At 36.1% G+C, this 27741-nt stretch overlaps 2 protein-coding genes across 3 annotated transcripts in view; one reads left to right on the forward strand and one right to left on the reverse strand.

Annotated features, from left to right (window-relative positions):
• The window catches only part of STXBP3 (syntaxin binding protein 3), a 50249-nt gene extending 23388 nt beyond the window's left edge, over nucleotides 1–26861 (forward strand). Inside the window, exons 8-19 of one of the 2 annotated variants that reach the window (XM_072834803.1) lie at nucleotides 2096–2186; nucleotides 4871–4995; nucleotides 8198–8293; nucleotides 8427–8484; nucleotides 15092–15157; nucleotides 15863–15943; nucleotides 18289–18427; nucleotides 18699–18805; nucleotides 19576–19668; nucleotides 21292–21377; nucleotides 24844–24992; nucleotides 25951–26861. In XM_072834803.1, coding sequence (XP_072690904.1) covers nucleotides 2096–2186; nucleotides 4871–4995; nucleotides 8198–8293; nucleotides 8427–8484; nucleotides 15092–15157; nucleotides 15863–15943; nucleotides 18289–18427; nucleotides 18699–18805; nucleotides 19576–19668; nucleotides 21292–21377; nucleotides 24844–24992; nucleotides 25951–26045 — 1186 coding nt within the window. In that variant the 3' untranslated portion in view covers nucleotides 26046–26861. The remainder of the gene's footprint in view (nucleotides 1–2095; nucleotides 2187–4870; nucleotides 4996–8197; nucleotides 8294–8426; nucleotides 8485–15091; nucleotides 15158–15862; nucleotides 15944–18288; nucleotides 18428–18698; nucleotides 18806–19575; nucleotides 19669–21291; nucleotides 21378–24843; nucleotides 24993–25950) is intronic. The other variant, XM_072834804.1, reaches the window with a different exon arrangement.
• Nucleotides 23408–27741, reverse strand: part of AKNAD1 (AKNA domain containing 1) — a 72223-nt gene continuing 67889 nt past the window's right edge. The window contains exon 13 of the mRNA XM_072834790.1: nucleotides 23408–23669. Within this exon, the coding sequence (XP_072690891.1) occupies nucleotides 23423–23669 (247 nt within the window). The 3' untranslated portion in view covers nucleotides 23408–23422. The remainder of the gene's footprint in view (nucleotides 23670–27741) is intronic.

Below are 27741 nucleotides of genomic sequence, written 5' to 3' on the forward strand. Positions count from 1 at the left end.
GTATGTAACCAGACAACTTGGATTTTAATCCCTGCTAATTACTAGCTGTGTGACCCTTATGCCTTCAGTTTCCTTATCTATGAAATGGGAATGATAATAATACCCATCTTATAAAGTTGTTGTTAGAACTCTGTAAAGCTTTCAGAATAGTGCATGGCACTAGTAAAATGGTAGTAGTATAAATATACTGTGGTACTTCCTATAAGTATTATCACTCACTTCTCTTTTAGAAGTTTCTTTAATTTAAACATTGGCATTGGTCAAGTTTGTTGGCCCAACTGTTTAATTTCAAATTCATGTGATACCTTAAGCTATATTACTCTCAACCACTTAAAAAATCTATTAATTACTTAGAAAAGTATAGCAAATCCCATTAATTCAGATGTTACCTAATAAGCTCTACTCATACATACATCAGGTCTTGAAAACATTCTTTTTCTTATAGGTAATGTACTAATTACATTTCAACTTCAGGAGAACAGAGCTAAGTGGTTTATCTTCTGGTAGAGTTCAGTGTTCAAGTTTCTGCTCTTGGTATTAGCTCTGTTGAGGGAAATGAGTAAATATAACCAATTAATAATTTAAAAAGCTCACCTATGGACCTGTTTTGAGTTCTTAAAATAGTTAAAGAATAATTTAGGCTTTTAAAGTTCTACATGTATTTTCTCAAAGCATTCCTTTTTTTTTTAATTTTTATTTATTTATGATAGTCACACACAGAGAGAGAGAGGCAGAGACACAGGCAGAGGGAGAAGCAGGCTCCATGCAAGAGAGAGAGAGAGGCAGAGACACAGGCAGAGGGAGAAGCAGGCTCCATGCACCGGGAGCCCGATGTGGGATTCGATCCCGGGTCTCCAGGATCGCGCCCTGGGCCAAAGGCAGGCACCAAACCGCTGCGCCACCCAGGGATCCCTCAAAGTATTCCTTTATATCTTCTGGACTGTTACAGTGTAATTCTAACATAAAATTGCTTCCTTTTGAAATATTTTATTTTATTTATTTATTTATTTTTAAATTTTTATTTATCTATGATAGTCACACACACACAGAGAGAGAGAGAGAGAGGCAGAGACACAGGCAGAGGGAGAAGCAGGCTCCATGCAGGGAGCCCGACGTGGGACTCGATCCCGGGTCTCCAGGATCACACCCTGGGCCAAAGGCAGGTGCCAAACCCCTGCGCCACCCAGGGATACCTTGAAATATTTTAAAGCAAAATGGGTAATAAATTATTCTTTATAGTTGCTGCTTTATTTAACTCTCCAAAGTCCTCACAATGAGATCCTCTGTTTTTGAGGTTGGTATGCTAGTTGAGGAGCCTTTTCCAGCATTTTTCTTGTAGACTCAAAAGTACCATAATAACATGTCACTGATCATGAAGTTTTAAGTTAGACTATGATTTTATCATTTTAGAAGAGAGTGATATACAAGATTTTATGCAAAAGATTATATTGGAAAGATGATCAGCTGTTAGAGAACATGTTGGGATATCGCACACTGCTAGTGGGAAGGATAATTGGTCAACTTATTTGGAGAGCAATATGCTAATATCTAGAAAAGTAAAAATAATATACTTTGTGACTTGGCAGTTATACTTTTAGGCAAACATACTGACTTAAATGTCTATTCTTAAGGGAATGAATACATAGAATCCAGTAGAATCATATGATCGAATACTATTTAGAACTAAAATGATAAATTTGGTATATATGTGTCAACATAGATCTCAAACATATATAAAACATATATAAAATAGTAACTATATATAACAGCATTGACAGGAAGACTGCACACCAAATTCATGATCTTGGTTAGATAGAGTAGTGGAGAAGCCTAGGAATTGGGAAGGAAATAAAAGGAACTGCAATTTTACTTATATGTATTATTTTCTTTACATTAAGAAAATTGAAGCACATAAAAGGTTTACATTTGTAAAATCCAGACAAATTAGTATAATATTATATTTGTTATTATCTGAATTTTTCTGTTGATAAACTTTTAATAAACTAGCATGGTTTAATTTTAGAATTCAGCTTTAGATATTATAACATATGTTTTGAAAGAAAGATAATTGTTTGAACATTTTTTCCACTTTTAGTAAACCTCTAGATAATGCCAGTAAGCTTGCCCAGCTTGTTGAAAAAAAACTTGAAAACTACTACAAAATTGATGAAAAGAGCCAAATAAAGGTAATGTATAAAAGGCAAATAGCGATTATGCACAAAGTCTGTTATTTCTTCATAAAGCAAAAAAGCTATTGTTCATTTTCCACTACTTATTGGGGAATCATTAACATAGATGGTAGCTGAAACCTTAATAGTGTGGTTTTTGTGGGGAAGATACATGTTTGAAGTAAGCACTATGTCCAAATCTGGGCTCTGCCATTTAATTTATAGATATGTCCATTTGGGCAACTTATATAACTTTTCTGTGCCTGAGTTTTTTTATCTACAAATGGGGATAATAAGAATACCTATTTTATAAAGTAGAGAGAGGGTTTTTATAACAATGCTTGCTACTGAGTAAACAGTATATTCTAGTTATTGCTAGCTCTGTGACTTTGTACAAATTATCTACTTGAGTTTTTTCATTTATAAAATGGATGAGGTAAACATATTAGCTTGGTTGATTAGTATGAAGATGAGGCAAATTAACGTGTCTGGCACATATAGGAGTTTAATAAATGGCAGCTATTATTATCTTATGAAAATAGTATAAAGTAATCGGAGACTAAGGTTGAGACCTGGAGAATACCAGCATTTAGGCTTGGGTTGGAGAATGAAGTGAGTAGACTGAAGGAGGTGGGGCCAGAGGCTAGGGAGCCATATGAAGTGAACGGAAGAAACTGTTGATAATTTAGAACTAAGAGGAGATGAGAGAGGAAACCACTGATAAAGTGTTTTTTAGTATGTGAAATGAAAAGAATAATACATAGAATGTAAAGGGAACGAAAGCAGGGCTTGAATCTTTTTCTATTTGGAATCTTGGAAGGCATCCCAGTGGAAGGGGCTCTTGAGCTTAAAGAATCAGTACATTATAGAAGAGGGACTTTTTGCTTTAATAACCTGATTCTTTGGCAGAGGCATAATGAAAAAGGGAAGTTCACAAACAGCTGCACTGAAATGGGAGGGTGTAAGCTTAGATGTAGTGTTAGTCTAGAACTTTAAAAGTTACTAGAGGTCTGGTGAAAGCTGTTCTGGTTGTAGTTAGGAGGATAGTGGCTCAGTGGGTAGCATAGTAATAATAAATGTATGTTGAATGAGAGAAGAGACATACAATCAGTATGTTAGTAAATACCCTTTTGTCCTTCATAATTTCAATGAAAAAAAAAAAGAATCCGCAATAAACAAACTTGTCCTTTCCATTTTTCTGCCTGGGAAATTATACATCCTTCAAATGCTGGATAATTTTCCTTCATTTAAGGGCATAATGAAGTGTCACCTCCTTTCCGAAGCGTTTCCTGACTCTTTAGGTCAAATGATACTTCCTTCCACATATCATAACCCCAATCCTTAATATCAACTTACATTGCACTTTTTCTATTTGTGTTTTTGAGGACTTAAAACTTACATGAATTGAAGGCTAAGTGCTAGGCACTAAATGTCTTATGGTGTTATTACATTAAATCTTTACAGTCATCGGTTCTACAGAACAGCAGAGGTTCTGGTTGTATTTTGTTTTACAAATGAAAATACTGAGATACTAACAAGTTAAACAGTTTGTCTAAAGTCTTATAGCAAAATAGTGGTCAAAATTGGACTCCAACCTGGATCTCTGTGATTCCAGAGGCCATGCTCTTAACCATGTATTTGTCTCAAGGTTTATTTTACAGCAAAGCAAGAGTTTTTGAGTGAGATAGTAAAGTGGTAGTACAAAGCTCCCAAAGTAGGAGGGGATCCAAGAGGGTTGTCCCTGTCTCAAGGTTTAAATGAAAATGGTTAATTAAAAATTTTTAAAGGTCTATTTCATGTAATTTAACTATGTCTCATATATGTAAATAAATAGGAAACATCTGTCTAATGAGTTGTAGTTACTTATTTTTTTCTTTGAAGGTTTTATTTAAAGTCAAGTTAACGTATAGTGTTAGTTTCAGGGGCAGAATTTGGTGATTCATCACATGCATGGATTTGTAGTTATTTCTTACTGCTTTAATAATTCAAAAAATTTATTAATTTCTAAAACGAAGTATGGAAAATACTGATATTAACAATACTTTTCCCGCCACTGTTATTCACTGTTTCATGATTAGTGCTATTTGTGAATTAATAACACGGCTTTCGTTTTGATTTGCCATCCTAGCTGGCATGAGTATAATCTTTTTAAATAGCATAACAGTTAAGAGCACAGGCATGGAGTGAAACTGACCTGGGATGGAATATCTGTTCTGCCACTGACTAGCTATGTGATTTGGGCAGGTTACAAATTTTAAGCTTTAATGCCCTTGTCAAATGGAAATAATAATACCTGCCCCACATGGTTGCTATAAGAATTAAATTATATATTTTTTGCTTAGCACTTGTGCTTAGAGCTTTAGTAAATACTATTCATAATTTATATCAGTTTTAGGGTCTATGGAGCTGAATTCCTCAGAAAATGGATTTTAGTGCAAGGCAGATGTTACTTTTTTACAATGAATTTTCACAATATTGTAATATTGAATATAACCTCTTAATCTAATTATGAAAGCTTTCGGTTTTATAGTCTTGTTTTTCTCTTTGTTGTGCCACTCTGAATTTCTATTTTAATAGAACTTCATGTTCTTAAGAATGAGACAGAACTTAGGAGAAGTCTGCTTTTGTTTTCTGAGATATTAACAAGGTGTTCACACAAAGAAATTCAAATTTCTGAAGATAATTTTATCTTGTTATTCCAGGGTAAAACTCATTCCCAGCTCATAATAATTGATCGTGGCTTTGATCCTGTGTCCACTGTCCTGCATGAACTGACCTTTCAGGCAATGGCATATGATCTACTGCCAATTGAGAATGATACATACAAGCAAGTATAACTTGAAGGGCATATAAAGGGCATATACAAACAGAATATATAGGATATGAGCATTCATGTAGGCACCAGAAATCTAAAGCCCCTGTAACTTTGATATTCAGAAACCTAACCATTCTCTTACCGCTATAATCATAACTTGTTAAAAATATCTTGACCTTGTAAGTTAATGGATAATTTGCTTTGAAAAAGCTTTTTTGGTATAGTTACTTCCTTAATTAATGTGTACAACAAAGGTACATTTAAACAGGTAGAATTTGGACTTTTTGCTTATGTTAAGAGTAAATACCAGGCTCACTACTATATTTGTTGAAGTGGAAACCATATTCAAACTTGTTAGGCTATAATTATTCTGACTCACACATGCAAAAGTGTCTGTGTGTATGTCTTGTCAATATAATGTATTTAAGAAGATTAGGAGACTGGAAAACTGAATAGGATAACTACTAAGAATGGGCATAGTGTTACTAATTTGATACCTATTGACTTATCTCTAATATAAGCATATGTAGTTTAAAAGTAATGCCAAACAGAAAGCTAAATGAAAAGTGAAATAACTTTTCTATCAAGGAACTATTTTATTGTATTATTGTGAATCATTTTGAGCATATATAGATGTACATACATGTATATATTACATGTTAATATCATAATCTCTAAGTCCAAATTGGCATTTTTCAGCTATGATTTACTGCTTAAGCATAGTAGAAAAAGGAAAATGAGTTAGTTTTCTGAAATTTTATATTTAAATTAATCTAGTAATTCTAATAGATGAAAAGATCTATTTTCTATTGTGTGTATTGTAATTTATGTGTTTTTTGTTGTGTGTTTATTTGTATTCTGGTCAAATCCTGGCTCCTAAATTTTTCTCTGTGTAATTTATATTACTGTCTGGTGATATATAGGAATCAGTATTGCTATTTTTCTAATACAAAAGTAGTTTTAAACAGTTTATTCAGAGTTTTCAGAAGAGATACTGTTTATCTCTCGTCGTTTAGTCTCTAAACCTTCATTGCCCAAGAGATTTAAAAAAAGAATTAAATTTTTATTTATTTATTTATCTATTTATTTATTTATTTTTTAGGATTTATTTATTTATTTATGATAGACACAGAGAGAAAGAGAGAGAGAAGAGAGAGAGAGGCAGAGACACAGGCAGAGGGAGAAGCAGGCTCCATGCCAGAAGCCTGACACGGGACTCGATCCCGGGACTCCAGGATCGCAACCTAAGCCAAAGGCAGGCGCCAAACCGCTGAGCCACCCTGGGATCCCCTAAAAATTAAATTTTTAAAAAGGAAAAAGAGGAATTAAAGGACTTGGTTTCAGACTATAAACATACATGTCAGATTTTTTTTTTTAAAGATTTTATTTATTTTTATTCATGAGAGACAAGAGAGAGAGGCAGAGACACAGGCAGAGGGAGAAGCAGACTCCATGCAGGGAGCCCAATGTGGGACTCGATCCGGGGTCTCCAGGATCAGGCCCTGGGCTGAAGGCAGAACTAAACCACTGACCCACCCGGGCTGCCCCATGTAAATAACCTAGTATTTACAATATTTATCTCTCACAAGGCACCTGTGGCTTAGTTGTCTAAAGCATCCCAACTCTTGATTTCAGCTCAGGTCAGATCAAGCCCCATGTCAGGCTTTGAGCTGGGTGGGTATGGAGCCTGCTTAAGATTCTCTCTCCCTGTCTTTTTGCCCCTCCCCTTCCATCCATCCATCCGTCATCTCCCTTCAACCCCTCATTTGGCTCTGTGATGGGTGTAGTGCCTACTTTAAAAAAAAAAATTTCTCTCCCTAGGTTTGATGGCAAAGAAAGCCAGGTTTAATTTTTTAAGAGTAAAGAAGAGGCTTAAAAAAAAAAAAAAAAAAAAAAAGCCAGCAATACTCTATTATGAATCAGGAAAGTCCAGAGATAAGACTAAGATGGAAGCTTGAACTACTTATGTTTTGTAGTCCATTGCAATTGTTAATGGAACCAATACAAAGCAGAAAATTCTCAGTATCCATATTCTACTTTTTATTTTGGTGATTGATTGATTTTTGGTGATCTCTTTAAATGTACTCTTAAAATAGGGTTGTCATCTTCTTTTATTATTGTTAGGCTTACTGCCTGCCGTAATCTTTGTTTATAAATCAAAGGTTAAAGATATTATATGAGTACAAAGTGGCATTTTAAATTGCAAATGGGCGGCTTCCGTTCTTAGTGTATTCTGAGTGAGCACAGTCACTCTACCTTTGGATATCTGCAATTAAGACCACATAGGTAAATGGTTTTATAGGGGGGCCTATAATTTGGGGAATTCTGGAAGTGAGTGCACTCATACAGTAGAAATCTACATTTATTGTCTGCAGTTTAGGGCTGGGAAAGTTCAAAGCTGCCCTTCCTAATCTTGGCTCAGGAAACTGACAGTTGCAAGGGTGATTGAATCTCCCTAGCTCCACAGATGGAAGGAGGCTATCTGCATAAAAAAGAGAAGGGAGAAATTACATTTGGGGAGGCATTCAGGAAGCCCATTTTGAGTAATTTCATGAACTCCTTGAATTGCTTCTTGCTTCAGTAGGACTCATTAAAGCAATCACAATTTTTTATGACTACATTAGTTTTTCTCTCATTTCCTTTCCCATTCTTCAAAGGAGATGTGGTTTATAGGATTAGGGAAGAATATAGAAACAGATAATACATGTTTATGAATTTATTTACTTGGATACATGTTTATGAAAGTGTGAACTCTGACATCAGTATTTAATAGGCTACATTAGGGGTGAATTTCTGTTCTTCACTTAACGAGTCTTTGATAGTTATGTTGATGGTTATGATGAACACATCAAAATAGTATTTTAAGCAATTAGGAGATGTTAATATAAATTCAGTGTTGTTCTTAGAGTTGATTGTAGGACATTGAATTTTTGTTTCATAAAATACCATTTTGCTGACCCTAAAACTATAATATAGCTAAATCCTAACATTTGAAAACAAAAATATCTTGGTAGATAGCACTTTGATTTTTAATGTAAGGATAGCAATATGCCATAGTTTTGATTAGGTATTCATTATCCTCCTAAAATATTGATTGAATAGTGTGTATTGTTCAATTTCTTGAGCTGAGTGTTAAAATTAGTATTTGTAAAACTGTTTCTTCCACTTTTGGTGGGGGGTAATCCAAAAGATTTATATTTCTGTCTACTTGCAGATACAAAACAGATGGGAAAGAGAAGGAGGCAATCCTTGAAGAAGATGATGACCTCTGGGTCAGAATTCGACATCGGCATATTGCAGTTGTATTAGAGTATGTGAACCCACTTTAATTTTTATTACATATTTTTCAGGCACTATGTACATGAAAGTGTATTTTATAATCTAAAATATTTCTCTAAAGAGTTACACCTTGGAAATCTAAAGAATTTCCTCAAATTTGACAGGGAAATTCCCAAACTAATGAAGGAAATTTCATCAACAAAGAAGGCAACAGAAGGAAAGGTAAGACTTTTATTTAACATTCAAAATAATATGGTGAGTTTTAAAATGTGTTTAAAGTTTTTATTTTATCTTTTTAATTTTCCATTTGGCAAAATTTCTGACATACACAAAAGTAGAGAAAATGAATTCCCATGTACCTATTACCTAATCTCAATAGTTAGCAACATTTTGTCTGTCTTGTTTCATTTGAATTTATTTTTAAATTTTTATTTTATTTTTAATTTTTTAAAAAAGATTTATTTATTCATGAGAGACACACAGAGACAGAGACATACATCGGCAGAGGGAGAAGCAGGCTCCCTGCAGAAAGCCTGATGTGGAACTCAATCCCGGATCCCGAGATCACATCCTGAGCTGTAGGCAGACAACCACTGAGCCACCCAGGTGTCCCTGAGTTTATTTTTATTTTTATTTTTTTATTTTTTATTTTTTTTTTCCTGAGTTTATTTTTAAAAGGCCATTTTAGCTGATTTCATCAGTGCATTTTTTGTTAGATATTTTTTTTATATTGAGGTGTAATTTACCTAAGTGCACAAATCTTTTTTTTTTTTTAAGATTTTTTTATTATTTATTTATGAGAGAGAGAGAGAGAGAGAGAGAAAGAGAGAGAGGCAGGGACACAGGCAGAGGGAGAAGCAGGCTCCATGCAGGGAGCCCGATGTGGGACTCGATCCCAGGACTCCAGGATCACGCCTGGGCCTAAGGCAGGCACTAAACAGCTGAGCCACCCAGGGATCCCCTAAGTGCACAAATCTTAAGTATATACTGAGTAAATTTTTACTTTTATATGTATATATTTGGAACCACCACCTAAATCAAGATAGAAAACCTTTCCATCATTCCAGAAGATTATACAATAATATCATCTGTGAATAAAGAAAATTTAACCCAATCCTTTCCAATCTTTATACATTTTAAAATAGTTTTCTTTGTAGTTAATATCTCTTAGCTTTATAATGTAGAACAGAATTGATGATAGAGGATATCATTGTCTCATTCCCAGCCTTAGGAGAAACATGTTTGAAATTTCACCTTTGAGTGTTGTATTTTAGATACATCCTTTTGTTGTTGTTGTTGTTGTTGTTGTTGTTGTTGTTGTTGTTGTTTTTGAGAGAAAGCACAAGATCGGGAGGGGTGGGCTGAGGGCAAGGAAGAGAGAGAATCCCAAGCAGTCTACACACCTTGCATGCGGTCCAGTGTGGGCTCCATCCCAGGACACTTGAAGTCATCATGTGAGCCAAAATCAAGATTTGGATGCTCAATTTGCTGAGCCACTCAGGTGCCCCTTTAGGTTTATCCAGGATTATCCTATTATTAATTTGCAAGTAGGATGTTCAGGTTTTTGTAATTAGAATGGGTGTTAGATTTCATCAAATGTTTTCTTAGCATCTATTGAAATTATTTTTCTCCTTTTTTCCGTTAATATGACAAATTACATTGATTCTCTAACAAACCAACCATGTATTCCCAGAATAAGTTGCACTAGTCTTGATGCATTATCCTTTTCCTATAACACTGAATGTATTTGCTAAAATTTTGCTTGGGATATTTAATTCCAGGTTTATGAGAAATATTTCCCTGTCATATTCCTTTTTTATTTTTTTTAAAAGATTTTATTTATTTACTTAGAGAGAGCCACTTGTAAATAGGGGGAGGGAGAGAGAATCTCACACAGACTGTATGGAGCACAAGATGTCCAGTATAGGGCTAGATGTCACAGTCTTGAGATCATGACTTGAGCCAGGATCAGGAGTCGGACACTCCCCAACTGAGCTGTCCTGGCACCCCAGAATGTATCCTTATATTTTCATAGTCTACCTTAAAGTATACTTTTGCCATGTCCTGAATAATTCAAGAATCTTACAACAGTTTAACTACATTTATCCCTTCCTCTTTTGTGTTATTGTTTTCATATATTTTACTACAACATGTGTTTTATAGACTAAAGATATCATTTGGCGGGGGCGGTGCCTGGGTGGCTCAGTTGGTTGAGCATCTGACTCTTGATTTCTGCTCAGGTCTTGATCTTAGGGACCAAGCCCTGTGTGAGGTTCCATGCTCAGCAGGGAGTCTGATTAAAATGATCTCCCTCTGCCCCTTGCCACCCCCAACCTATGCTCACACTCTTTTGTTCTCTCTCTAAAAATAAATAAATAAATCTTTTAAAAAGATGTTATTTTTGGGATCCCTGGGTGGCGCAGCCGTTTAGCGCCTGCCTTTGGCCCAGGGCGCGATCCTGGAGACTTGGGATCGAATCCCACGTCAGGCTCCCGGTGTATGGAGCCTGCTTCTCCCTCTGCCTATGTCTCTGCCTCTCTCTCTCTCTCTCTCTCTCTCTGTGACTATCATAAATAAATAAAAATTTTAAAAAAATGTTATTTTTGTTTTAAATTCTCAATAGACTTTTGTTTGTTTTTTGTTTGTTTTTTAGAGAGAGAGAGAGTGTGGAAGGGGTGGGGAGGGGGAGAATTTTAAGCAGGCTCCATGGCCTGCATGGAGCCCAACATGGGGCTCTGTCCCATAGCCCTGAGATCATGAAACCAAGAGTTGGACATTTAACCGATGGAGCCACCAAGGAGCCCCAATTCTCAGTAGACTTTTATATTACCCACATGTGTGTGAAATTTATTGTTACTTACTCCTTACTACTCTTCAGTGTTTTTCCATGAAGGCTGGATGAATTTTCAACTTTTGTTTTATCTGAGGATATCTTTGCTTTGCAAACTTTTCAGGTACACTTTTGCAAGATTTAAAATTCAAGGTTGGCAGTTTTCCTTTTAGCAGTGTGAAGATTTCAATGCATCACCTTTTGGCTACCATAGTTTATATTAAGGAAGCCAGCTTTCATGTTGTTTTCCTGAAGATAAAGTGTCTTTTGGGACGCCTGGGTAGATCAGCAGTTGAGTGTCTGCCTTTGGCTCAGAGCGTGATCCCAGGTCTTGGGATCAAGTCCCGCATTGGGCTCCCTGTGAGAAGCCTGCTTCTCCCTCTGCCTATGTCTCTGCCTTTCTCTGTGTGTCTCTCATGAATAAATAAATCAAAAAATTTTAAGTGTCTTTTTAAAGATTTTCCCTTTATTTTTGATTTTTAGCAATTTAGCCATCATGTTTCTTACTGTAATATATTTTTCTTGGTATGTCTCTTCCTTGCATTTCTTGAGCTGTTTGAATCACTGGATTAGTAACTTTCATCATATTTGTAAAATTCTTGGCCATTATTTCCTCGTGTCTTGATTTCATCCTACTATTTCTCCTTTCCTCCCAGGACTCCATCTACTTGAGTTAGATTTCTTTTTTTTCTACCATATTCTACATCTTTTACATTCTGTTCCTTTTTTTTTTTCCCCATACTTTTTTCCTCTTTGCTTTAATTGAATGTTTTCTATTAACCCGAGTCTCCTATTTCTGTCTCTGTTGATGTCCATTCTCCTGTTAAAGTCATTCTATATATTGTTCTTTTTACATTGATTTATAAAAGTTCTTGCTGTATAATATAAAATTCTGTGTGTTTTGACAAATTCCTACAATCATATAACCACAGTCAATATATAGAATACTTCCATTACCTTCCCAAAATTCCTTTTTGTCCCTTGTAGATAACCCCTCTATTCAGCTCTGATCTGGCAACCACTACTCTGTTCTCTGTCTCTATAGTGTAGCCTTTATAATACAGTAGGACTTCTCATTTATTGTAATACACTTGTATTCATGTTGCATGTAACAGTGGCTTCACCAACTAAATACTGAGTAGTGTTCCAGTTTCTGTGTATACCACAGTTTATCTACTCAAGTTGTTGAACATTTTTTTTTTCAGGTTGTTGGTAATTATGAGTAAAGCCACTATAAAACATTCAGGTCTCGTATAAACAGGTGTTTTCATTCACTTGGGTAAATGAGTGAAATTGCTGGGTCATATGGTAAATGCTTTTTTAACTTTATAAGAAAATTCCAAACTGTTGTGGCTGTACCATTTTATACTCCCACCACCATTATAGGAAGTCACTTTGGTTTTATTTTTATTTATTTTAAGATTTTATTTATTTATTTGAAAGAGAGAGAGAGAGTGATAGTACGAATAGGGAGGAGATGGAGAAGCAGCTCCCCACTGAGCAAGGAGGCTTATGGAGGGCTTAATCCCAGGACCCTGGGATCACAACCTGAGGAGAGGATAGACTCTTAACCGACTCAGCCACCCAGACATATTTGACAGTGTTTTTTTTTTTTTTTTTTTTAATTTTTATTTATTTATGATAGTCACACAGAGAGAGAGAGAGAGGCAGAGACACAGGCAGAGGGAGAAGCAGGCTCCATGCACCGGGAGCCCGACGTGGGACTCGATCCTGGGTCTCCAGGATCGCGCCCTGGGCCAAAGGCAGGCGCTAAACCGCTGCGCCACCCAGGTATCCCGACAGTGGTTTTAATTTCTAATACTGTATTTAGTTTTAAGATAGCTGTTGAATTTTTTAAATAAATTCTAATTTTCTGATGAAATACTGTATCTTTTTCATCCATTTAGTCCATCTTTTCCTGTTTTCTTTAACATAAATATGTAATTTTTGAATTTCTTGTTTGCTAACTCCCCAACATCTGGATCGTCTTAGGTCAGCCTTTTTTTTTTTTTAAATTCCAGTATAGTTAACATACAGTGTTATATAAGTTTCAGGTGTACAATATAGTGATTTAACAATTCCATACATTACTCAGGTGTTTATCATAAAGTGTGCTTTTAATCTCTTATCACCTATTGCACCCATTCCCCCTGCAACTCCCCCTCCGGTACCATCAGTTTGTTCTCTGTAGTTAAGAGTCTGCTTTTTGGTTTCTTTTTTTCTTTGTTCATTTGTTTTGTTTCTTAGATTCCACATGAGTGAAATCGTATGGTATTTCTTTTTCTGACTGGCTTATTTCATTAGCATTAGACTCTCTAGATCCATCCATGTTGTTGCAAATGGCAAGATGTCATTCTTTTTTATTTCTGAATAATATTCTATTGTGTATATATACCACATCTTCTTTGTCTGAGATCTATGTTTATTGACTATTTTATCGCTTCACTATTGATCACTTTTTTACATGTCCAGTAGTATTTTGGTGTATGGTAGACATCTCAGATAACATATTTCAGAGGTTCTAAATGATGTTTGTTTGGTTTTTTTTTTTGCAAATAGTATTAAGTTCTTTTCTGATGGCTGGGTAGCTCAGCAGTTGAGTGTCTGCCTTTAATCTGCTGATAAGTAACTTTAATTCTGTTGAGACTTAATACAAGGTGCTGTTATGGTGAGTGTATTTCCTTTTGTACTTAGTTCAAAGACATAGTCCTAGTACTGAATGTCTGGTATGTTCACTTAGCTCTTTCTTCTTTTTTTTTTTTTTTTTTTAAAGATTTTATTTATTTATTTATTCATGATAGTCACACACAGAGAGAGAGGCAGAGACATAGGCAGAGGGAGAAGCAGGCTCCATGCAGGAAGCCCAACGTGGGATTCGATCCCGGGTCTCCAGGATCGCGCCCTGGGCCAAAGGCAGGTGCTAAACCGCTGTGCCACCCAGGGATCCCGCTCTTTCTTCTTTGGATCAGAGAATACCAGTATTTTCTTACCACTAAGATCCCTCTGAAATCTTTCTTTAGCATTTGGCCACCCAGCAGTTGTTCTGTGGCAGTCCTTTAAGAGTTTTCCTGTTTATATGTGCACCTTAGCTTTTGGCTAGGGATCTCAAGCAACCCTTCTTTGAGTTATGTTGTGACTAGCTCTTTCTCTGTAGCACCAACCCCCCCCCCCCCCGCCCCGACCCTACCTCACGAGCCCCAGCTCTGATCTCTTTCCTCTATCCAGAGAGACTAGAGCTTTTTACATGAATTCTGCTTTCTTTCCTATGTTTGGGAAAATGTCCCAGTGAAACGTCAGGGTCAGTACAAGGATCACCTATGCTTTCTTTTGCTCAAGTATCTTAGCTTTAAGCTCTTTTTCTCATACATTGGCTGAGAGCTCTTATGTATTTTGTCCAATTCTGTTTATGGAGGGAGACTAATTCTGATACCAACTACTTTGTTGTAACTTACAGTCTTTTGAGCTTTTTTTTTTAATTTGCCACATATTTAGAAAATTAACAATAGGGGGATCCCTAGGTGGCTCAGCAGTTTGGCACCTGCCTTCAGCCCAGGGCGTGATCCAGGAGTCCCAGGATTGAGTCCCAAATCGGGCTCCCTGCATGGAGCCTGCTTCTCCCTCTGCCTGTCTCTCTCTCTCTCTCTCTTTCTCTCATGAATAAATAAATATTTTTTAAAAATTAACAATAAAACTACAAGATTTAAAAATTATTATATAGAGGGTACCAAGGTGGAGCAGTCAGTTAAGCATCTGACTCTTGGTTTCAGCTCAGGGTATGATCTCAGGATCATGAGATTGAGCCCCTCCTTGGGCTCCGGGCTCAGCACAGAGTCTGCTTAAGATTCTCTCTCTCCTTCTGTCTCTCCCCTCTGTGCGTGCACTCTCTCTCTCAAATAAATAAAAATAAATCATAAAAAAAATTAAGAAACTGCAAAAATTGTTATATAGGATATCTGCAGTATAAGTTTGTTTTAAAAATGTTTGACTTTTTTTTTCTAGACATCACTTAGTGCACTTGCCCAGCTCATGAAAAAGATGCCCCATTTTCGTAAACAGATTACTAAGGTAAGCAGTATTGTATATGAGATTACTTTATCATTTTTAGTGTATTAGTCCATCCAGTTCTATAGTCAGGATTAGTAGTGGGTGTCTTGGGATACTTGGTATTAGTTACCCTCTAAAATTCATCCAAATCCAGCTTCAACTTTTTGTATCTTTGTCTTCAGCAGCTAGAGAATTTTGTGTTTATCAACTTAAAAAGAAAATTCAACATTGGATTAACCAGTGGTGGTTCTGCTTGGTTCTTTAATAATTATATATTAGTAGTTAAGAGCAGCTAAGCCGTGTTAGCATTTAAACTGTTCATTTTGCTGTATCAATCCTTCTTATGAGTCATTGTCAGAATAATCTTAACACATTTTTTTTTTTTATCATATGGCACCCTGATCAAGAACCGATAATATAAATTCAAAAACTTTTTCTGTTGGACTTTTAGGGCTTAGCTTTTTTTTTTCCCTGACCACCTTTATCATTACTCTTAAACACATAGTCAACCCTTCCATTTTATTTTTTGCTGTCTCTTGATTGTCCCCTGTGGACCATGTTAATTCTCACTTCTCTTTTTTCTTGAACTATTTTCCTTTTTTACGTGGTACCTCCTTTCCACCTCAGCCCATAATTTCCTTCGTGCCCATCTCACAAGTTTAATAGTATCAATTGTACAAAAAGAAGTTAAAATGTATTCAATAATTGATTTCTTTTGTTTTTCAGCAAGTTGTTCATCTTAACTTAGCAGAAGATTGCATGAGTAAATTCAAGCCTAATATAGAAAAACTCTGTAAAAGTGAACAGGTATGTGCAGAGTGAGAAATACCTATGTCATCATAAACTTCTAGATTAAACTTTGTAAGATGCACTAAATCACAGAATCTCTTTTAGAAGGAGGCTCAACTTGGCAGTATTTAAATACATCACTCCCCGGTTACCTGGGTGGCTTAGTCGGTTTAAGCATCTGACTTGATTTCAGCTCAGGTGTAGATCTCTGCAAGGTGGAATTCAGGCACTGAGTTGGGCTCCACACTTGGGCATGGACCCTACTTAAAAAATAAAAATAAATAAATAGGGATCCCTGGGTGGCGCAGAGGTTTAGTGCTTGCCTTTGGCCCAGGGCGCAATCCTGGAGACCTGGGATCAAATCCCACGTCGGGCTCCCAGTGCATGGAGCCTGTTTCTCCCTCTGCCTATGTCTCTGCCTCTCTCTCTCTCTCTCTCTCTCTCTCTCTGGCTATCATAAATAAATAAAAATTAAAAATAAAATAAATAAAAATAAAAGTAAATTAATAAATAAATACATCATTCCTCTCCAACATTATCAGGTAGCTATAGGTATCATAATAAGCAGTCTTTCCTAATCTATAATTGTGTGTTTTGGGTTAAATGTGATAATTTTAGTGTTTGGAACATTATTTCAGAGTAATGCTATTGGCAGGCCTTTCTTAATAGGTGCAACATTTAATGCAGCACCCTGCAGCATACTACATTGGCACATTTAACTTGTTTTAAGAGTCCCTCCTGCCCCCCCTCCCCCACCACCGCCATAATGCCAAAACTGTTTAGACCGGTGCTAAGAGAAATGGAATGCAAGCGCTATTGAATTTTATTTGTTTGATTTTTTTTGAGACACTGAGAGCAAGAGAGAGCATGAACAGGGAAAGGGCATGGGGGAGGGAGAGAGAATCTTAAGCAGGGGTTCAATCTCATGACCTTGTGATTATGTATTACCTCAGCTGAAATCAAGAGTCAGACATTTAACCAACTGAGCCACCCAGGCACCCCAAGCCATATGTAATTTTAAATATTACAGTATAGCTGACTCTTGGATGGGGATCAGGGGTGCTGATCCCCCCCACACACACACACACAGTAAAAAAGTCCATGTATAACTTTTGACTCCCGCAAAACTTGACTCCCCCACTCTAATAACCGTCTATTTGACCAGAAGCCTTACTGATAACATAAGCAGTTGGTTAACACATATTTTGTATGTTATATGTATTATATACTGTATTCTTACAGTAATGCAAGCTAGAGGAAATGTTTCTAAGAAAAGCATAAGGAAGAGAAAAATACATGTAAAGCACTTTGTTATATTTATTGAAAGGGATCCCTGGGTGGCGCAGCGGTTTAGCGCCTGCCTTTGGCCCAGGGCGCGATCCTGGAGACCCGGGAACGAATCCCACATCGGGCTCCTGGTGCATGGAGCCTGCTTCTCCCTCTGCCTATGTCTCTGCCTCTCTCTCTCTCTCTCTGTGTGACTATCATAAATAAATGAAAAAAAAAATTTTTTTGAAAAAAATCCATGGATAAGTGGATCCGCACACTTCAAACCCGTGCTATTCAAAGGTCAACTGTAGTCACGTTAAAAAGGTAAAAAGAAAGGTAGTTAATTTAAACAATGTATTTTAAAAAAATAAAAATAAACAATGTATTTGACTTGATCTAATGTTTTCCAAACATTATTTCAACATGTAATCAATATAAAAAATATTAGTGACATATTTTACATTCCTTTTTATGCACCAAGTCTTCAAAATCTAGTGTTTTCATTTATAAACACAGCTTAATTCAGGCTAGCCACATTTCAAGTGCTCATTAACCACATGTGGCTCAGGATTACCCTAGAAGCATAGGTTTAATCTTTTTTTTTCTCTGAATTATTTTTTTGACTTTTTATATTTTGTACAATCAGTAGTTTACAAGTAATGCCTGTATTTGAAGTATCATCAATGTTACATTAAAATTTAGCAAGATTTGGGCAGCCCCGGTGGCGCAGCGGTTTGGCGCCGCCTGCAGCCCGGGGCGTAATCCTGGAGACCCTGGATCGAGTTCCGCGTTGGGCTCTCTGCATGGAGCCTGCTTCTCCCTCTGCCTGTGTCTCTGTCTCTCGCTTTCTCTCTGTCTCTATGAATAAATAAAATAAAATCTTAAAAAAAAAAATTTAGCAAGATTTAAGATCTTTAAAAAAATATTTTATTTTTAATCTCTACCCAGTGTGGGGCTTTGAACTTAACAATCCTGAAATCAGGAGTCACATACTCTACTGACTGAGCCAGCCAGGTACCCCTGGATTTAAGAGATTTTTAATTGAGAAGTGAACTTGGATTATAGGCCACTGACTATATTTAATTTTCATTAAGGACCTGGCACTTGGAACTGATGCAGAAGGACAGAAAGTGAAAGATTCTATGAGAGTACTCCTTCCAGTTCTGCTCAACAAAAGTCATGATAATTATGATAAAATAAGAGCAATTCTACTTTACATCTTCAGTATTAATGGTAATAGAGACTTTATTTTTATGAATATATTAAAATACTCAAATCTAAAATCACGTTATAATAAGTAATAGGAGAGTCTTAGAAAATTCAAAAGTAGTAGCTTATGTTGGGTAAGATAAATATAAGGAAAAATTGGAAATTGGGAGAAGATTGAAGGATATATAATTAAACATTTGCTTTTATTTAAAAAGCTTTATTCATGGGTACTACCTGAAACTAGACATGATTGTGGTAGCAATTATGTGATTGTGCACTCATATTTTTATCTAAGGAACTACGGAAGAAAATTTGGACAGGTTGATCCAGAACGTAAAGATAGAAAATGAGAGTGACATGATCCGTAACTGGAGTTACCTTGGTGTTCCCATTGTCCCCCCAGTAAGAAATCTTTCGTTCAATATATATTCCTATCTGTACGTATATGGTTGTTTGCATTAAATATGTTTTCTTATGTGGGAATCCAAGTAAATAATCTTCTTAATTTTACTCTATAGATTTGGTAAGTAAAAATTTTTACATTTTGTTTTCTGTATATGAGTAATTTGGACAAATACATTTTTCTAGTGAATTTATATCTTAGGTCTTCTGTTATAATTTACTCTTTATGCTTTTCTCTGATTCCTTTTATAGTAAATCTTGAAAGAACTCTGTTTAGAATCTCTCTTTCCCATCAAGCTTTGCACTTTTGAGTAAATATATTTTCTGGTACTGATACATATTTTATCAGAGCACAAAATTATGAAATTATGTGACTCCTCCTACTTAGATTTTTTGAGTAGGCATTTCTACTCTTAGTTGTTTTTTTTTTGTTGTTGTTGTTGTTTTATAAGAATATATTAATTTGAGAGAGAGTGAGCAAGAGAGAATGCTCACAGCAGAAGGTAAGGGGCAGAGGGAAAGGGAGAAGTAGACCCACCACAAGCAGAGAGCCTGACATGGGGCACAAGGATCAATCCCAGAACCCTGAGATCCTGATGTGAGCCGAAGGTAGATGCTTAACCCACTGAGCCATCCAGGTGCCCCTGCACTCTTAGTTTTACTGAGTCAAACAGTCAACATAGTATTTGCTGTACTTTAAATACCTTTTTAAGAAATGTAATAATATTACTATATAAGATTACGGGTTTAAAATTTTTTTCTTCTATTAGTCTCAACAAAGTAAACCATTAAGAAAGGATAGGTCTACAGAAGAAACTTTTCAACTCTCTCGATGGACACCTTTTATCAAAGATATTTTGGAGGTAAAATTCATTAAATTTTACTTATACCCTAAGTGCCTTTGTGTAGAATATTTTTTCCTTTTTTATGTTTATCTGTCAGTCTGAGCATATCTGTTGGTCAGAAATTTCTGCTGTACTGGGAGGGTTCATAAAAGAAGGCTGTATCTGGGGTCAAGGGTGGAAAGGAAATGTGAAGATTCTTTAAAGATCTCAAACAAACTTACAAACTGCCTCAAAATAAATAAAAGTAAGCATACATACTGCCTTATTGGAAAAAAAAAAAAACCCTGTTGTTTTAAATAACTATATGTAGCAGAAGGTTAAATAATTTATTTGAATGAAAGTTCTACAAAATAACGTTTGCATACAACCAGTTAGACTCTGGTATTCTTGGAAAAGTATTTGTGTTATTAAACTGTAAATTGTAAATTATAGTTTGCTGTTCCGTCCAACAGATGGCTTATGCCTTTAGTACTGTTTGCTTTTAGAAACTAATATTCAATTATGGGAAATTAGAAAATGAACTAATAAAAGTTGTATTATGAGCAATAAAATCATGACATTGATTGTTCAGTTATAGTTTCATTTATTCCAATTTTCCTTTGACTTAAACCTGTTTCAACTTTGCTTTGGGAACTAAATGTGTATAATTTATGACTATAATTTTCCTGTTTTGTTTGGCTGATTTTGTCATTCACACATTCTTAACCATAGGTGAAAAGTTTAAAGAATTTAGACTTTGTTTTCTACAACATAACCTACCCATAACAAGGATCTAGCTGAGTAGTTTTTCTTGGCTGGTACATTTAAAATAAGAATTGACTTCCTGAATCCTGTAATAAGTATTTGCATGTTAATTTAAAAAGTTTAGTTTTGGCTCAGTGGCATTCTAAGACCTTCAGGATTTCTCCTGAAACTTGATTTCTTTGCTTCTTATAGTTTTAATGAAATATTCTTGGATTACTGAATACCTTTTGCTCATTCTTTATGCCCATGTACTAGTAATACCTTTTATATTACTGTGCTGTAATGCAGTGGTCTCCAGATTGTTATAATCATGCATAACTTAACCATAAAAATTGTGAACATAAGCTTATAGTATATGACTATTTATAAACTATGTATTACTGTGCTGGTGAGAAACATAATCTATATACCTAGCAAATCCTATATCACAAACCCTAAAAAAATTTTTTTAACAAAAGGAAAAGTTCTCTCATCCCTTAGGTCAGGGATGCACATCCTATTTTAGAGCCACTGCAATGAAGGGCAAGGCCTGGGCTCTCCAGTAGCTTAAGAGGTATGTCAGGACTAGGATGTTATTTAGAAACCCCTAGCACTCTAGAGATAAATGTTTTGATAAGGTCTCTGCATTCCTTATACCAGTATTGGAGACCCTCCACGTGAAGAAATGTAGACATTCAGTAAATATTGGTTTAATAAGTAAGTAAATGATTGCATTAGTTTTTGAAGCAAGTAAGATTTGTAAGTATCAGAGAGAAAGCTAACCTTATTTCATTAAATATTTACATACCTTTAGGTCCCTGACTTGTAAACACAAGTTTTGAGTTTTATGTAAAATGCACAAATAAAAAATCCTGGAATTTACATTTTTTTGTTGGTGTTAATTCTTTTCTTCCGTAGGATGCCATTGATAATAGATTAGATTCAAAAGAATGGCCATATTGTTCCCAGTGTCCAGCAGTATGGAATGGCTCAGGAGCTGTAAGGTAAAACCTATCAATGAAAGCCGGTGAAACTGTCGATATGATATTGCAGACTAATAATTGAAATGGTACAGAAGTAACTCTAATATTGGCAACATTCCTGGAGGCATAGTCACTTAAGAGACAGGTTTTCTTTAACTTCAACCTGTTTTAAGTGATTCCAGGTAAGCAGTATGAAAATGTACTGTATCATTAAAAAAAAAAAAAAAAGTTTCCTACCTTATACTGGAGTGTCAACTCCCAATCCCACCCTACTTTACATAATACCAAACCATTGTCTCTTTTGTTCATTAAATGGGTAAACACCCAAGTCTCTTGTTTGCTAAGATTAGACTAACACTCCACTAGGCTGACAAGCCTCAACTTAGTTTACCACTCCAGTGTTTAGCTTCCTCTTTACTGCTAGCCTTTGGAGATTTCTCTTATTTGTTTATTTTCAGCTGTGCTTTTAAAAAGGAGTTCACTCTTATTTTAACCAAAGCTTCTAGGTGCTTCCTAGAGTGAGATTTCAGGATCTAGGGATTTTATTATTATTATTTTTTATCTATCAGAATGTAAAACACCAGCACGACACCTTATACATGTATGCAAAACAAATTACTTGTTTTATTTTGTTTGATTATATTTATAATCCCATTGTCCTAAAATTGCTATTCAGAAATTTAAAAATTATTGGGATCACATAATTGTTTTGGGCATTATTATCTCCTTTTTTCTCTTTTCTTTCTTTCTTCTTTTTTTTTTTTTGCTTTTTCTTTTGAAAAATTTTTTTTTTATTTTAGAGTGTGTGTGTGTGCGCATGCGCACACCTGCGCACAAGAGTGGGGCAGAGGGAAAGAATCTCAAGCAGACCTCCCCACTGAGCAAGAGCAACACAGGGCTCGATCTCAAAACCCTAAGATCATGACTTGAGCCAAAATCAAGAGTTGGACACTCAACTAACTCAGTCACCCAGGCACTTTTGAAATAGTCTTTTTTTTTTTATAAAAAATTTTTTCTTTAAGCTTTTGTTTTTTATTCATGAGAGACACAGAGAGAGAGGCTGAGACATAGGCAGAGGGGGAAGCAGGCTCACTGCGGGGAGTCCAGTGCGTAACTCCATCCCAGGACCCCAGGATCACAACCTGAGCGGAAGGCAGACACTCAACTACTGAGCACCCAGCTGCCCCTTGAAATAGTTTTTATTGGGCAGCCTGGGTGGCTCAGCAGTTGAGCACGGCCTTCGCCCAGGACGTGATCCTGGGGACCTGGAATCAAGTCCCACATCGGGCTCCCTGCATGGAGCCTGCTTCTCCCTCTGCCTATGTCTCTGCCTCTCTCTGTGTCTCTCGTGAATAAATAAAATCTTAAAAAAAAAAAAAAGAAATTGTATTTATTTATTTATTTTTAAAGATTGTATTTATTTATTCCTGAGAGACACACAGAGAGAGAGGCAGAGGGAGAAGCAGGGTCCCTGCGGGGAGCCTGATGTGGGACTCGATCCCAGGATCCAGGATCATGCCCTGAGCCGAGGGCAGACGCTTTAACAGCTGCTCCACTCAGGCATCCCTTGAAATAGTTTTGTTGTTTTTTTTTTTAAGATTTTATTTATTTATTCATGAGAGACACAGAGAGAGAGAGGCAGAGACAGGCAGAGGGAGAAGCAGGCTCCATGCAGGGAGCCTGATGCGGGAATTGATCCTGGGACTTGGGGTCACGCCCTGAGCCAAAGGCAGATGCTCAGCTGCTGAGCCACCCAGGTGTCCCTGTTTTATGAATTTAATTATTTCCGATTCCACATAGAAGTGAGATCATGCAGTAGTTGTCTTTTTGAGCCCAACATAATTTCACTTAGCATAATGTCTTGCAGGTTCATTCATGTAGTTAAAGTTGGCAGGATTTCCTTCTTTTTTTTAAGTTTTTATTTTATTTTAATTTTTTTTAAAGATTTTATTTGAGAGTGAGAAAGTGAGCACAAGCAGGGAGGTGGGGATGGAGAGAGGGAAGGGGAGAAAGAAGGCTGAGCATGGAGCCTGACATGAGTGAGGTTCAATCCTAAGACCCTGAGATCATGATCTGAGCTGAGGGCAGATGCTTACCTGGTTCATTGGGCCACCAGGTGCCCATTTCCTTCTTCTTCTTTTTTTTTTTTTAAAGCTGAATAATGGGATCCCTGGGGTGGCGCAGCGGTTTGGCGCCTGCCTTTGGCCCAGGGCGCGATCCTGGAGACCCGGGATCGAATCCCACGTCGGGCTCCCGGTGCATGGAGCCTGCTTCTCCCTCTGCCTGTGTCTCTGCGCCTCTTTCTCTCTGTGACTATCATAAATAAATAAAAATTAAAAAAAAATAAATAAATAAAGCTGAATAATATTCCACTGCATGCATGCATATATATATATACACACATACACACACACTACATTTTCCTTTTTTTTTTTTTTTTCACACTACATTTTCTTAATCCATTTCTCCATCAACAGATATTTAAGTGTTCTGTGTCTTGGCTATTACAAATAATGCTGCAGTAAACACAGAAGTGCAGATATGTCCTTGATAAACTCCTACCATCATACCTTACTGAGTTCAGCATGGGATTTCCCTGTACCACATCAGCTCCAGATCTGTACCTGTGCTTCCCTCCCTGTGCTATAAAATAGAGCTGACACTCTCTGATTTGCTTCATATGAAGAAATAATATATCTGAGAAGTCTATGACTTCCTAAAGTTTAAAAAAATGAAGGGAGTGGCACTGAAACAAGAGGATTTTAAAGACTTCAGAAAGTCATAGATTTTGGGATGCCTGGGTGGCTCAGTGGTTGAGCGCGCCTGCCTTTGGCCCAGGGTGTGATCCTAGACTCCCAGGACAGAGTTCCACATTGGGCTCCCTGCATGAAGCCTACCTCTTTCTGCCTATGTCTCTGCCTCTGTGTGTGTGTGTGTCTCATGAATAAATAAATACAATCTTAAAAAAAGAAAGAAAGAAAGTCATATATTTTCGGGTGTCTGGGTGACTCAGTTAAGCATCTGACTCTTGGTTTCAGCTCGGGTGATCTCAGGGTCCTGGGATCGAGCCCCATGTCAGGCTCTGTGCTCAGCATGGAGTCTGCTTGAGTTTCTTTCTCCTCCTCCCTCTGCTCCTTTCCCCTGCACTTGCTCGCTCACTCTCTCTCTCTCTCTCAAATCTTAAAAAAAAAAAAAAAAAAAAGTCCTAGACTTTTCAGGTATATAGTGTCAGCTCTATTTTATGTGTAAAAATGCTGAACTAGGTTATGAGCGATTTGTCCAAACTCTGTTAGACCAAAATTAAACTTAAAATGGGGCTGTCCTACCTAACCTGTCTTGGTTCTCCATTCATACCATTGTTAAGTCATTTCCATAAAATAAGTATAATTGGTGTCAAATTTGAGTTTGTTTGAGTTAGGCTTTTTAAAAACTCTGCAAGCACTGTGGCTTTGGAAATATTTTTAACGTGTGGGTATTTATTTTTTAGTGCTCGCCAGAAACCTAGAACTAATTATTTAGAGGACCGAAAAAATGGGTCAAAGCTGATTATTTTTGTAATTGGAGGAATTACATACTCTGAAATGCGTTGTGCTTATGAAGTTTCTCAGGCCCATAAATCCTGTGAGGTTATTATTGGTAAGACATTTTCCTCTTTTCAGTTTTGTTTTAAACAATGCAAACCGTTATATTCTAAGTTACATAGCGGACTAAATTGTTGAATACAGAAGAACTTACTAATCATAGTGTTTTATCTAATGTGCCACAGTTCTTTCCTGATTGACCTTTCTGATAATTTGATTTTTAAATATTCTATTTTCAGAGGAATAAGCTTCAAAATATTATATTACTTAGATATTATTAAATATGTCTTTTAAAATATTATGTTCTCTACTTGCCCTTAATATTAAATAAGTTTTAAGACATAAATACGTTTCTACTACAGAAATACTTTTGAATGTTTTTGTGCGTGTGGACTTGACATTGGCAAGTCCTGAATGGAATTTAGGTGTTTTGTTTTTAAGATTTTATTTATTTATTTGACAGAGAGCACACTCAGGGGAAGAGGGAGAAACAAGCAGGTTCCCCTCTGAGCAGGAGTCAGACCCTTCCAGGGATTGATCCCTTTGCCTGTCCCCCTGCTCCTGCTCCCTCGCTCGCTCGCTCGCTCTCTGAAATAAATCTTTAAAAAAAAATTTTTTTTTCAGTCAAAGCCACTGATACAGAAGCTCTCCTCATGCACAGTTGTGTACCAGGTCTAAATCTACAGCTCTGCTTAATGATCCTGTGATTGAACAGTGACTATTCTGTTCTGTCACAAGGATACAATAACCTCCAGTTTGATCTTCAGCATATCAATGCATAGCACAAAGTAGACAAAGTACTAGGAGTGGTTTACTGAGCATGCTGCTGTTCAATGAAGGGGAAGGACTGAAATATTGAGGTATAGGCAGATTTCAGGAATGTGTCCTATAGAAATTTTGTTAAATTGCTCCCAAGCTATGACACTTTGCAAATTTGAGGAAGAGGGCAATATAATTAGTCAAGAAGAATATGTAACTGCTGGACTCTGAAAATGTATCTTCTATCCTGCCAGGTTCTACACATGTTTTGACACCCAGGAAACTTTTGGATGATATAAAGATGCTGAATAAACCCAAGGATAAAGTCTCCTTTACTAAGGATGAATAATGATTTTCATTTCTTTTGGAGATTCTTACTAACATGTTCAACTAAAATCAAGACAAAGTTGTTATGTCATTTAAACAATGTAAATATTTTATGGAATAATGATTTTTCAAATATATTTCATAAGGGACTTTATGATTACATATCATAAATTTGCCATTTTTAATAATTTAAATAGTGTTGCTGCTTTGTAGATGATGAGAAGAAATGTTAAAATGCTTTCTTTTTTTTTTTTTTTGTTAAAATGCTTTCTAAGAGGAAATTTTTCACTTTTGCAACTGAATATATTAGAATTATGGGTAATTTTTCACAACTACCTATGTACATACTAATTACTTATCAGATTACCTATCAAATATAGTTTTTTGGGAAAGAATGATTTTAAATGAGAAGGTTATAAAAGTAAAACTGTATGATAGAATGATTTTCTATAAATAGTTTTTTTCATTTGAAATTCATTTATGTGTAAATTCTGTCATTAATAGAATAATTTCACAGTGTATACTGTCTACCCAAATACTTCTAAAGAACACAATTTTATATAATTTCAAAATCATATATGTTTAAAGTAGAAGACCAAAAATAAGTCTGATATTCTAAGAGAAAGTAAATGTATAGTTACAAAAATTTATCTTTTGGGGGGCAAGGGAAGAAGGAGAGGTTGGGAAGTTTAAAAGTTCTAAATCAGAAAGTTACAAAAAAGAAAATGCGCCATAATCTTCCCACCATGATAGATCCTGTTGACTTTTTATAAAAATAATGTCATATTTGTATAAGGTTGGATAATATAAAGATACGTATACACATGTGTTAAGCAAAGGGTGTGTCTTTATTTCAAATCTCTCTTTACCCGACCTCATAGTGGCCTCATAGTTTAATATACTACTCATCTTCAGAGTTTTGCTCTTACATATAATGCAGCATTGTTAGGGTACATACCTTTGCAAACACAAATACTTTTTTTTTTTTTTTAAAGAATTTTTATTTATTCATGAGAGACACACAGAGAGAGAGGCAGAGAAATAGGCAGAGAGAGAACCAGGCTCCATCCACACAGGGAGCCTGATATGGGACTCGATCCCAGGTCTCCAGGATCACGCCTTGGGCCAAAGGCAGGCACTCAACCCCTGAGCCACCCAGGTGTCCCCTATTTTTTTTTTTTTTTTTTAAGATTTTTATTCATTTATTTGAAAGAGAGCACAGTTGGGCAGAGGCAGAGGGAGAGAGAGAAGCAGACTCCCTGCTGAGCAGGGAACTTGGATTGGTACCTGAGCTGAAGGCAGACGCTTAACCAACTGAGTTACCGAGGTGCCCAGGTGCCCCCTACACAAATACTTTTATGATATAAATTTCTAGCAATGGTATAGCTGGCCAAAGTATTTGTGCATTTAAAATGTAGTTGACTTTTGAACATCGTTTATGGGTGCTGACCCTTGCCTCCAAACCATGCAGTTGAAAATCTGTTGAAAAACTGTTTACTCCTCAGAAACTTTACTAGTAGCCTACTGTTGACCAGAAGCCTACCAAAAACATAAGTGGTCGATAAACACAAATTTTGTACTTTATGTATTGTATACTGTATTCTTACAATAAAGGAAAATGTTAAAATCATAAGAGAATACATTTACAATACTCTACTATATTTATCCATAAAATCTATGTTTAGGTGGGCCTGTGCAAACTTGTGTAACTTGTGTTG

The sequence above is a fragment of the Canis lupus genome, chromosome 8, assembly GCF_048164855.1.
Source record: "Canis lupus baileyi chromosome 8, mCanLup2.hap1, whole genome shotgun sequence".
NCBI classification, from domain to species: domain Eukaryota; kingdom Metazoa; phylum Chordata; class Mammalia; order Carnivora; family Canidae; genus Canis; species Canis lupus.